Source organism: Tigriopus californicus, chromosome 1 (genome assembly GCF_007210705.1).
Source record: "Tigriopus californicus strain San Diego chromosome 1, Tcal_SD_v2.1, whole genome shotgun sequence".
NCBI lineage: Eukaryota > Metazoa > Arthropoda > Copepoda > Harpacticoida > Harpacticidae > Tigriopus > Tigriopus californicus.
Genome location: NC_081440.1, coordinates 232,063 through 244,330, shown reverse-complemented (window position 1 = coordinate 244,330; position 12,268 = coordinate 232,063). Strand labels below are relative to the sequence as shown.

At 47.1% G+C, this 12,268-nt stretch overlaps 1 protein-coding gene across 2 annotated transcripts in view; it reads left to right on the top strand.

The window, feature by feature from the left end:
* Positions 1-12,268, top strand: part of LOC131887848 (NGFI-A-binding protein homolog) — a 40,117-nt gene that overhangs the window by 17,500 nt on the left and 10,349 nt on the right. Inside the window, exons 1-7 of one of the 2 annotated variants that reach the window (XM_059236571.1) lie at positions 121-1,038; positions 1,730-1,831; positions 1,930-2,067; positions 5,169-5,668; positions 5,857-6,030; positions 6,116-6,235; positions 7,164-7,529. In XM_059236571.1, the coding sequence (XP_059092554.1) occupies positions 519-1,038; positions 1,730-1,831; positions 1,930-2,067; positions 5,169-5,668; positions 5,857-6,030; positions 6,116-6,235; positions 7,164-7,529 (1,920 nt within the window). In that variant the 5' untranslated portion in view covers positions 121-518. Of the gene's footprint in view, positions 1-120; positions 1,039-1,729; positions 1,832-1,929; positions 2,068-5,168; positions 5,669-5,856; positions 6,031-6,115; positions 6,236-7,163; positions 7,530-12,268 lie in introns of those variants that run through there. The other variant, XM_059236579.1, reaches the window with a different exon arrangement.

Below are 12,268 nucleotides of genomic sequence, written 5' to 3'. Positions count from 1 at the left end.
CCACCACCACCACCATTGGGGAAGGCGTCGATAGAACTGTGCTAAAAGCAGGCGACGAGGCCGAATCAACTGCTACTACTACTACTACTACTACTCCTGCTATTACTACTCGTTGTAGTCGGCTCTCCATGAAATGACAGTCTTGCGAATTCGCACTCACAGCGCAGACATGGGGCTCCCTCACTCTCCACGAGTCTAAAAAACAGCACAAGCTCGAAAAAGAGAAATCACACAAACATTGAACATCGATACGTTTAGATTGGTATCGCGAATATCCCAAGTGTTTACAACCCAGTGAAGTCATTTTTTTGCCTCGAGAATTCATCAAGTGACCTCCCCACGGGTTCCAACGGCATTGGATCAGTCTGTCAAACAGACCGATTCTCAGTCCAAAATCCCCGGCCAAACTGTTCATGTTCTCTCTCAGAGATCTGAATGGGATCTATGTGCCCTCCCTCATCCGTCTGAGGTCGTGTGGTGTTCAGTCATTCCAAGACAGTGACTTGTCGTCGGACTGAATGGACACTACCGACGATTTATACTCGTGGAAGAGACGTCTTCGCCATCCGAGCGGGTCCACCGGGAATCCCAGCTATGCCGGACCCACCTCGTGTTCAGAGACAACCTCGACCACGGTCAAGCGAGAGGAGCTCCTGTCATCATCGACACTAACATCTTCGTCCCACCCCTTCCGGAGCGTCGACCATCACTCAAGTCATCCCCAATTCAATCTCAATAACCCACCATCCTCGTCCTCTTCATCATCATCAGCTTCAGCCCCGAGAGGTGCAGCCAAAAGGAAATTGGGCAGCAGTAGCTCTCAATTGTTGGCCAGTCAAAGTGGCACAACGGGACATTCCATTTCAAGTGGGAGTGCCATTGGAGTCCACTCCCTGTCTCATCATTTAGGCAGCCAGCCGCCTCCTCTAGCCCCACCACCAACAACTCAACAGCATCAGCATCAACACCAACACCAGCATCATCAGCAACGGAATGCTTCATCGTCCTCCCCATCATCGACCTCATCATCCACCCCAGGTTGGTCGGGGTAATAATCAAATCAGACTCGTCGGTCGGTCGTGCCTTGGCCAGAATATGCTCGACTATTCATAACAACAACAACAACAACAACAGCTTCTTGGATGGACGAGGGGTACCTATTCTGGAAGTAGTAGTAGTAGTAGTTGCTGGTCGAGATAGTCAGCAGCCAAGACGAGTGTGGTTGGTGTGCGAATGTTCAGCATGAACTAGCAGGCCTGCGTGACAAGGCCTAGCAAAAAAAAGGGATTGGCAGAATGCCGCAAGGAGGGGAAGGGGGAGGGTGAGGAGAGAGAGAGACACACACACAGAGAGAAAGAAAGAGAGAGAGAAAGAGAGAGAGATTGTAATAGTAAGCATTTCGATGCACAATATGTGGCGATCTAAGGCGATCCCGTGTCAGGTATCTGTACTTGATGAGAGCGCTCATACTTTTTGCTTCGATCGTCAATTATAATTCCCATCCACTCGTTTTTTTCTTTCGGTGTAACGGAGGCTCAACCGGAGTCAGCCTTGACTTGATTTGAAAGTTATGAATATTATTTGATGCGAATTGGACGAAAAGAGTTCAGTGGAACTAGAATCAAGGCGGCTGTGTTCCTACAGGCACGAGACGCATTCCAGTCGGAGAGTTTGGGTGGGTCTACGGAGAATCTTTTCTCAAGTGGAATTTCTCGTCTCGTCGTTTCAGTTGCGGTGACAAATCAGCCGAGTAATGAGTCCGAACTCCAACTCTACCGTGTGCTTCAGCGGGCCAACCTTTTGCAATATTACGACGTTTTCATCGCGCAAGGTGAGCTCAAATTCCAACAACTCTAAGCCATACATCGTACATACCGTGAATGCAGCGTTAATTATTATGCTTTTTTTGTCTGACAACAAATCGATCAGGTGGAGATGACGTACACCAACTCTGTGAGGCCGGAGAGGAAGAATTTCTGGAGATCATGGCCCTGGTGGGCATGGCCTCGAAGCCTTTGCACGTGCGGAGGCTTCAGAAGGCTCTTCAGGAGTGGGCTCAAAATCCAGGTAAGACAGTCATTCCAATCGGTTTATTAAGACGGGGATGTTGAAATGTTGAAGTAGAAGGTCTAGTAGATTTGCAATAAGAATAAGCCTTGTGCGTTTTACGATATCCTGAAAGCCTTGAGTGAATATGAATCGTTTGGCATTGTGAACCTGAAGGACGAAGATTTTTTGGCACATGATTTTATGGTGTCTCATTAGTCGCTGACCTCAGTGATCATGCATAATTAATGCTGGGCAATCCAAGGAGGCCAAGGATCATTTGGAGAGCCATTAATTGATTACTTAAATTGTCGTTCTGTCGATAAAAAATGCTAATTTCCTTTGGTTTGGACGGACACAAAAAACAGTTTGATGATTCTCTCCCAAGCTCTCCCCTTGAATGAACACTACGTAGAGTGAGAAGCTGTCTAAATGTGATCGTCCCACCACAACAAGTAAGGGGCCAAAGCCATTGGCATGCTCTTCATGCTAAGGTTGATCTCTGAAAACAAACAGTTATGTCGGCATTTAGGATTTATGTCGGTTAGGAATATTTTCCAAGGATCCTCTGGCAGTGACCGTGAAGGTTGAGCTCCGTATATAGTACTACCAATGTATACTTTGCTCATAGTTCCATGAAAGAAAAAGTCACAAAATGATGGAGAAGTCAGTAAATTGACTTTTGAATTGTCTCTGTAATATCAGCACTGTGTGAGGCGTACAAGCTAGCGAGATTGAACGATCCACCTCTCGAATCTTTGGTTGCAGTTCACAAACTTGAATGAAGACTGTGCTTGGTTAGGGTATCAGAGAGCTCTACGCTCGAATTGGTCTGTGAGTGCTAAATTGGGCGCCAGTTGGGTCGGGCATGGTTTTTTGTCGATTTCCCAAAGAGCCGTTCATAATTTTTTTTCCACTTGTCATTAGAGGCATTTAACGCCGTCAAAAATGAACCCGAAAAGAGCCAGCCGTTCATGATGTACTTGTAGTCCAGAAGTATGTGAGCTCGCAAGAGAAAGGACCGACCAAGTAGTGTTGGAAAAAAACGAGTAGTTTAGTCATAGTTTTTGAAAGGGGATGAGAAATGAAATGACCCCTTGGCATGATCGGAGCAAATAGGCTGGGATGAAGTTACCTAAGTGCAGAAACTCCACAATGGACTTCATACTTCGGATGAATCGACAAACTCGATAGTACCTACTGTATAGTGGCGTTCGTATCTTGGTTGAGGACTTTTACTTGAAATGGCTTGTGGATTGATGTCAGAATGATCTTCCTGTACAAACGGTAGCAAGTAATACAATCAGTCAGTTCACCAGGTTCTTCGCTTTAGAAACATCAGTTGAGAGCTTTACTTCTCCTATAAAAAGACTTTAATACCAACGTGAATATAAAGGTTATTGATTGAACCATTGTGGATTCCAATTTCGTCAAAAGTAAGGAAATCCACAAAAAACTAAATGATATTAATCGGTAAAATGCATATCATATTCGTACTTCTCCCGGTGATAAAACTCCCAGTAATATTCGGGAATGGTCCACACAAAATCGATTTAAATGCTGCATCACATTTCTTGGAACCCTAGATCTGTTTAATATGTAAAGGCTGCGGCCGCATTTTCAACTTGCGGGTAAACCCGCCTCCACTCGATTCTTTTTCTCCCTGTTTGCGAACCATTTTTCGCCATGTTTGTGAAAGATATGAAGGCACAGCCTATCCAACGAGCATAATTGGCGGGCGCCAATCAGATGATTCTCGGGGCAAAAAATTGACGCCGAGTAGATAATTGAGGTAAAACTTTTTGCCTGTGTGCCCAATTGTTATTCTGCGGACTCGAAATGAGAACGAACCTCAGAGGAACGACATAAAGCCGCCCTCTCAGCCTTGTATCGGCCTGTCTGTCTTCATTTTTTTATACCTTCGAAAACTCATGACACCACTACTGTACGTACTTTTTATATGAATAACACTCTTGGACAGTTGCAGTTGCGACTTGAAGTCGATTCCTTCCTGTATTTCGAGGATGTAATGCTCAACATGTCCCCCATTTCTTTTGTCTGACGAGAAAAATATTGCCTGAAAAGGTTATACCTTGGAATTGAGCGTAAATCCAAATTCAAAGATAAGTTATCACTTTTAGCCAAAATTTGATTTGTCAGAGAGATCCTCCACTAACCTAGTTCGAAGAGACCTTAAGCCAGTTTAAAGTAGCTTGCTAAAGATACCTTGGCCTAACCAGACATATCCTAACCGATTCAAGGTGTCCTTGGCTTAGTCAAAGTTAGTTCTTGAAGCGTTGATGGGGTATTTACTGTTTTCCACTTATGTCAAAATCCAAGGGAACCACTTCGTCAGATTTCATGTGATGTTCGTTGGTTTGTGGGGGGGGGGGGGGGGATTTGAAGCTAAATGCTAGAAATTGGGCCATATTCCTAGCAGTGCATGATGAGCCGTGGATGTGTACGAGTAATTGCTATTTTCTGCCTAACCATTGCCGTATTTGGGATTTATTCAAGTAGACACAGGAGACAGGCCAAGAGCAGCAAATCGAGCTAGACAGACAGATATAACACGTACGTACGTAAAGACAGACTGTGTTTCAAAAGGATTATTGTCATGACTTTGGCCACGGTGTTTCGTGGTGGGAGTGAGTCTCTTTCACCCAGCACCAGGGTACACCACCATCCTGGAAAAGAATGAACGAAAGAAAGAAAAATGACGGTGGGATTGCAGGGCGTAGCGGCCATAGCGACCATGATGACGGTGATGACGGTGATGGTGATGATGATGATGCATGTTAGACGGCAATAACAGTCAAAAAGACCTAAAACACCACCAGCAGAAGTACAGAACTACGGTACCCTCGTACATTGATAGGAGCGTCTTTGCTTGTCTAAAAAACGTACGCTCCCTCCCCGCGAGGTAACCCCCCCCCCCCCCCTCCCCCCCCCCCCTCCCTTTCCTCGTCACTTAGGGGATGAAATGAATGCATTAGGCTAGCCACTGTGCGGAACTCCCTCCGACTGGTTTTGTTACCAATCACCGGCCATAAACACGATTCAATTAAGCCATCATAGATCTATAGAGGGGCCCTAACCGAAGTGTCATTTTCGCTTTTCAGGACTCTTTCAAGCACCGCTGGTGCCTCTTAGTAACTTCACTGCGCCTAGTGCGGCAGCGGCTGTGATTCGAGGAGGAGGTTTGGCATGCTCCACGCCCCCTACTGTGGTCCCGTCCGGTGGTGCGACTTCCACTGCCGGATTGACCCATGGGCCCATCTCCAATGCGTCCACTGCGACCGGCCTGACCACGCACTCTCCCCTGACCATAGCTTCGTCAATGCACTCGTCACCCGTCACGGCCACGGTTCTGACCAGCTCGCCCATTTTGCCTCCGTCCACGTCAGCGCCATCCGCCACCTCGGCCAACTTATCCGTCCTGGCGAGTGGAGGGGGCCCCGAGAGAGGGGCGAATTTCCTCTCGCGATCTTCGCCACCCTTGGGTGCCATCCCCTTTCCGCCCTCTACGCCCCCTAGCTTACCATCGGCGGGAATCAAGGATAACCACAATTCCATCTCGTCAGCCGCCAGTGCCGGAGGTTCATCACCCGCTTATTCCCAGGTGAGTCCCGGGTTTGATCTCGAAAGTACTTATCACTGGGCTTATTCACCATGTTATTTGGTCGATCTTGGGTCCAAGCTTTTGGTGGGCTATGGAATTGTTTAGGATGCATTAGGCCACCGCCCTAGGTAATGAAAGCCGTCCTCCTTCCTCCTCATGTGTTTCTTATCCGGTTTATTCCCAATTAGAGTGGGATGGAGTACCCGCCCATGTCCACGTCACCCCTGCAATTGACTCCCGTTCTGGTGGAAGGTCAAATTCAAAAGATTGCAGACACTGCGGCAGCCCTCGTGAAAGAGCTTCCCCCGACCTTCGACATGAAGCAACCCACGAACAAGAAGAAAATCAGTAAAGAGGTCGAGGTTAGTCGAATCACTCATCAAACATCTTAATAGTGGGCACATTCTCAAAACTGTCCAATTGATTGTTGTTCTTTTGGTTGCTCAGGGTGTTTTGGGCATGCCAAATGAGGATCCCAAAAAGATGGACGAAGTGCGAAAGTTCTCTGCCATTTATGGACGGTTCGATTGCAAACGAAAACCTGAAAAGCCCTTGACCCTTCACGAGGTAAGAGAGTCATATCATTATCATTATTATTACTATTATTATTATTATTATGTTTATCATTGTCATTATTATTATTAATAATAATAATTAGTGGTAGTAGTAGTGGGTTTGAAATGTTGACAGCCTCAAACGCACAGTGTGCGCGGTATCAGTGCCAACGAAAGACGTCAAGACCCAGTTGTATTGGGTTGTGCAGGGAAGATGTTGCATTCTCATATCAGGAAAGACGAAACCGTTTGATAAGGAAACTTATGGGGTGGGTACTACGTAGTAGATGTAGACTTGGGTTGAGTTATATCTTAGAAATGGTAAATTTTTGTGGAATGCATGCATGAAATGGACAATGACGGGACAATCAACCATCAAAAGCTTACACATGTCTGGTCTTTAGCTTTGGGGCTGAAAAAAACGAAGAGATTGAACGGCCACCCGTTTCAGTAGTAGAGCACAGCACAATACGATACAAGGCAAACTGGAGTTTATTCCATCTTCAGAAGCGATAAAAAATCCTAGATATTTGTGTTCCCTTAGGAACATTGATTGAGTTGCAGAAGCGGTGATAACTAAGCTTTAGAAGCTACAAATAGCTACTTTTTCCGAAGCAAGAGAGCGGTCGTTCATTTTCTTTGGACGTTAAAAAGGACATACTTGAAGATTAGACTGAGGCGAAGCCACTTAATTGGACCGAGTGTTTGCTTGACCCAGTTCATTGTGGCATCTTGGCGACAACCAGGAGGGCGGATCTCCTTGTCCTTTTGGACACGAGAACAAATCGGGAATAAGCCTTCTTGGGGGAATTGGCCATTCTCACCCTCTCTATCGTTTATCTGGATGGAGGTGGTGGGGGTGGTGCGGGTGGTGGGGGTGGTTCTTGTTGATGATGCTGATGCTGATCATGCTTTCAATCCTTATCTCCATGCATTCATAGGTGTCGGTAAACGAGGCTGCTGCTCAATTGTGTTACCTGATCCCAGCCCTTCTCACGCGAAGGGATGAGTTGTTTCCGCTGGCCCGTCAAGTGGTTCGCGACTCTGGCTATCAATACAGCAAAGGCCACTCTCGATCTCAATTCATCGCGGGGTTCCCCAGCAAGTTATTCGGGGCCAACAGCTCGAGCGTCCACTCCAATGGATCCGACACGCGCCACAACGAGGACTCCAATAGTCGGGACTCGGTGGGCGGAGCGGGAGACATGGGTGGGCCACCAGCGGCCAAGAAAGGCCGTTACGACTCGTCCGATTCCCAAGGGGGAAGTGCCAACCAGGCCGAGGAAGAGGCTCAACTTCGAAGAAAGGTAAAACTATCTGATTTGAAGCCAACATGACACACGGGTAGTCAGTCACATACCGATACATTTAGTACATAGATATGATTTAGTACATATTGCGCGCGCATACGGTACGAGAGCCATCATAAAAGTTTAGTTCGGTTGAGAGGAGCTTTCCGGCTTTTGTTCTTGTCAAGCCGACAAAAAGGCCAATATGAGGTTCTACGTACTCTGCATAGAGGGAACTTGGCCGGGGTTGTTCGCTTTCATTTCCGTTGTGCATCTTAAAGGGCTCTTCCAAGTGCGTCGTCAAAGACACGAAATTATCCTCTCTCTCTCCTTGTCCCCTCTCTTTCATCTGGCTAGCTCCCTTCTCGGGTACGTTGACGGGTGAATGTCGTAGCTAGAACGAGCGTGAACGAACGAATGGGTATCTGTCTATCGGTGTATGCAGGGATGTGGGGAGACACACATTTTTATGTGACGAGTCCATTGGCCATGAAACCCGAGATTAAGATCTGACCCTATCAAGAAACTTAAGATGAGAGACTCCCGCCATCTTTGACACACTCAACCGGCTTTGATTCATACCAATAAAAGGCTGCTTCCGCTTGGAACCCTGGAAGCATAATATCTGGCCTTTGTTCAGCTTCAATTTTCAATTCGAAAATAGTGCCCTGTTCCGATGAAGCAACCGGTACAGAGGCTTATCAACCTAGATGAATTCATTGTTCTACATACAAGCGGAGTGTGCTGTATTGTAATACATATTGTGTGCTGTACGTATATCAATCCCATCCGTCTCCTTTGTTGTCGTTGACGACCGAGACGACCGAGTGAGTGACTTCTTGGACTCCTTCAGTGACGACGACTGCTACTTCAATTTCGAGTCCAATCTCGCTCTCCCTCTCTTTATACGGCTCTTTAAGTATTAAACATTCGAATTGGCCACAATGAGGAATACTCTTTAATGTTGGCGAGCTTGGATTGTTTGGGTGAGGCTCTCTCATTTATTTCGATCCCCAAGCCGATAACGATCCGATCTTTGGGATCTGGATGATGGTAGGCCACAGCCATCAGCCATGTTCTTGGTAATGGTACACAGAGCTAGTACATTAGCCATAGCAATAACTGGCCCAAAGTTTCACCAAGTATGAACGAATACTTCGAGACTGACTCTCCAGCTCTCTTTTCTTTCCCGTTCTTGCCGTGTTTTCCCGTTTCCACGTCTCCAGCTCCATTTTTAGCTTGGCTAAAAGGAATGAGGCACAAAAAACTGAAAGAGAGCTTCTTCAGTAGCAGGCTTGCTGGATGTATGGATAGATGGAGAGAATGGCTTCGTTCGTTCCGAAATTTGCAATACGGCTGGATCCTAGGGAGTCGTGGATGGTGGTGGTGGTGGTGGTGAGGCTCGTACTCAGAGAGAAAGAGAGGAAGCCATAAGCCTTTTCCCTTCTATCCACTCCGAGTTGGTTGGAACGAAGGCAACTTCAAAGGCCAGACGCACTTGAAGAGGCCAACTGAGGCTGGGGAGGGAAAAAGAGAGACACGTAGACCCAAAGAGAGAGAGAGAGAGAGGGGGAAAGGGGAGGGAGAGAGGGGAGGAAGGAAAGAAAGAAGACAGGAGGGAGGCACACAGGAGCAGAGAAGGAGGGGAGGGGGAAACCTGAATGCCACGACCAAGGCAAAGTTAGGCCATTCCAGTTCCCGTGAGTGTCCTCTTCTCTGCCCCCCTCCGTCTCTTTTTCCACGCCACTCGAAGTAGAACAGGGCAAAGCAAAAATATGGAAGCTTTTATTTACTGTACGTAGATAGGCTTCCAATACTCATTGATCAATGTCTACCCAACACCTATCATTGAACTTTAGCTTGAATCGTCTTTGGAAAATTCATTACATTACATTTATTCATTTATCAAAGGAGATGATCTTGTTTTGAGGTAAATAAACAATATCCAACACTAACGTATGTGTAGGATGGGTCAGAAACCGTAGTCATTCTTTTTGATAAAATGTGTCAACGTTTGCGGCCAACCCTGCATCTCGTCTCCTTCTCCCCATCTCTGCTCGTGGGTATCTTTCTGGCTGTATCCCTGTGTGAGTGCGTCTCTCTCTCTCTCTCTCTGTTCTCTTCATTCTGTTTCCCTCCTCTTAAGCCCTTTCCTTGTTCCTTGTGCAATTTCTGCTTGTATTTTTTACTCTTTTCTTCCTTGGAAAATAGCTCCCTCTTCTCTCCTGTCTCGTTCTTTCGCTGGGATTCGCTAGGGGGTATTTTCACCCACCAGACGAGCACTTCTGGTGGCACCACGACGATGACTAAAGTTCCAAGAAGAAGGATAAGGAAAAACCACCAAGAGAAAAAGAAATTCAGAGAAAACTCGGCTTGGCAGACTTAAGCTAAAACACGACTCAAAGATATTTGCCATTGCTTATTGTGTGTGTCGTCGTCGTTCGTCGTCGTCGTCGTGTTTTTTGTTGGTCTATACGTAAAATATGGGTTGGGGTTTTGTTCTATGTATGTGGGAGATGGAGGGCTTTGTGGAGAATTGCACAATAATTTGCTGGCCAACCAAATCTGGGATTGTTTCTCCCCTTTGTTGTCCGGACAGCCGTCAAGGCGCGGGAAGCAATGAAAGGTTCCTCAAACCGAACTCTACTCCTATCGGCAGATATCAAGATCATCCACCCTTTTAGTGGAGGGACTCACTCACTCATTCGACCCGGAAGCATGCATTTCCAGTTCTGGCCAAGGCCAATGGTAGACTACGCACATTTGAGCTCTCTCGGGACGGATTGCTCCACCCGTAGAGACCGTTCCCTCATGTCGAATCCAGTGATCCACTGATGCAACCGGCCAAGGCGGAGGTTCACAAAAAAGAGAGTGCGGCCCTTCAAGAAAGTTGATCCCGATCAGTCGTTCGTTTCCTTTCCAAGACTGAGAAAGACTTGCTGGCACAGAAGACGCATGATGTACATAGAGGGCGTTGATATCTTATGCACCCGGGTCGGTGGTGTGCAAAGTGTTCCCAGTCTTTCTTATACTCACCTTTGGCCATTCTTGGCCGGGGAAAGGGAAGGGCGATAAAACATGGCTGCCCTTCCCGGTCCATCTTTTGTGTGCGGCTCTTCGAAAGGAGGCACCTTTTTGTCTTGTTCGGTCACTTTCTCGTTCTCTGACCATGTATCACTTCTGTTTGTTTCATTTGGACCAATCGTTCATTTCTCACTTTCTACGTATTGTAGTGCCATGTGGGTCCAACTACTGCCCCACATTACAATGAGAGTCAAATACAGGGGCACTTGTGAAAGGTCGAAACTTCGATTTTCGTTGCCAGAGACCAATTTCTTTGGTGGGAACTTCGACCGCCAAACCTCGAGGCTTTTGTAGATTGGAAAGTGACAGTGGACTCATCTGGTGCACGAGTTGGGCTGGATAGGGCGGAAGAATGAATGCCCATTACCAATGCGGGGCCCGTTTTTTGCGCCCCGAGGGCCCGTTTTTTAATCTACCCTCGGCCAGCCATATGCACAAGGCGCTAATTTTGCAATTTTTTGTCCGGGTTTCACTTCTTCAGACAGGCAGATACTTCGTTTCTCGGCCAGTAATTTGCAACTCTTGGGATGACAAAAAATGACCTCGTCTGGCGTGTTCCAGATTTGAGAAATGTGTACGGGGTTTTTGTCTCTCAATCAAGTGGCACTTTTCTTTTAGAAACGGACATACTCTGTCGAACGTGTGGAGCCAGATTGTGGGCCATTTTCGCAAATCTGAAGCTCATTGTTCACGTACCAAAATAGATAGCCTGTTTGGGCTGCTAGGGTAGTTTTGCAAAACTTGCTGCCCCGGGCTCAACGGAAAGGACTTTTGGTCGGCAAAAGTCGTTTCGTCATTTCTCCATCCTGATGAAGAAGGCGTGAGGCGAGAAGCGGAGCGCGTCTGGTTGGCTGACTGTTTTCCCACTCAAGCTACCTACTAGTTACAATATCCACCTTGACAAAAATATCGGCTATTCTTGTCAACGAGCTTGAGCCCGCCCTAGAATGGGCACTACATGTTTTAAACGTGTTTAGCGTTTAATGTTTTACAGTTTACGCTCGGCTTTGCCCTAGCGGATAAGCATACAACACTAAAGTAGGAGCCGTGGTAGTAACTCATTCCTCCTGTCAAGCTTGACGTGGATGGTGGATGTCCGGCTGTCTGTTTCGTCTGTCTGTCTGTCTCTCGTCTGCGGTGGTGAGGGGACTCCAAAACGCACCCGGGTTGGTGGGATGGTGCTCACTCTGGACTGGAAAAGAGGGCCATTTTGCAAATTTAACGCTTCATCCTAATCGAGTGAACACTTCAGTCCTCGCGGTGAGGAGGATGCATCCTCTTCATCCATTTGGGTCGTCCTGGCAAAAAATGGCGACTCCACTAAAGTAGGAGCCGTGGTAGTAACTCATTCCTCCTGTCAAGCTTGACGTGGATGGTGGATGTCCGGCTGTCTGTTCGTCTGTTCGTCTGTCTGTCTGTCTCTCGTCTGGGTGGTGAGGGGACTCCAAAACGCACCCAGGGTTGGTGGGATGGTGCTCACTCTGGACTGGAAAAGAGGGCCATTTTGCAAATTTAACGCTTCATCCTAATCGAGTGAACACTTCAGTCCTCGCCGGTGAGGAGGATGCATCCTCTTCATCCATTGGGTCGTCCTGGCAAAAAATTGGCGACTCCGACTCGAACCCTTATATTGCCTTTCACTCAAAGAGCCCTTTTCTCAACTTAAGTCGAGT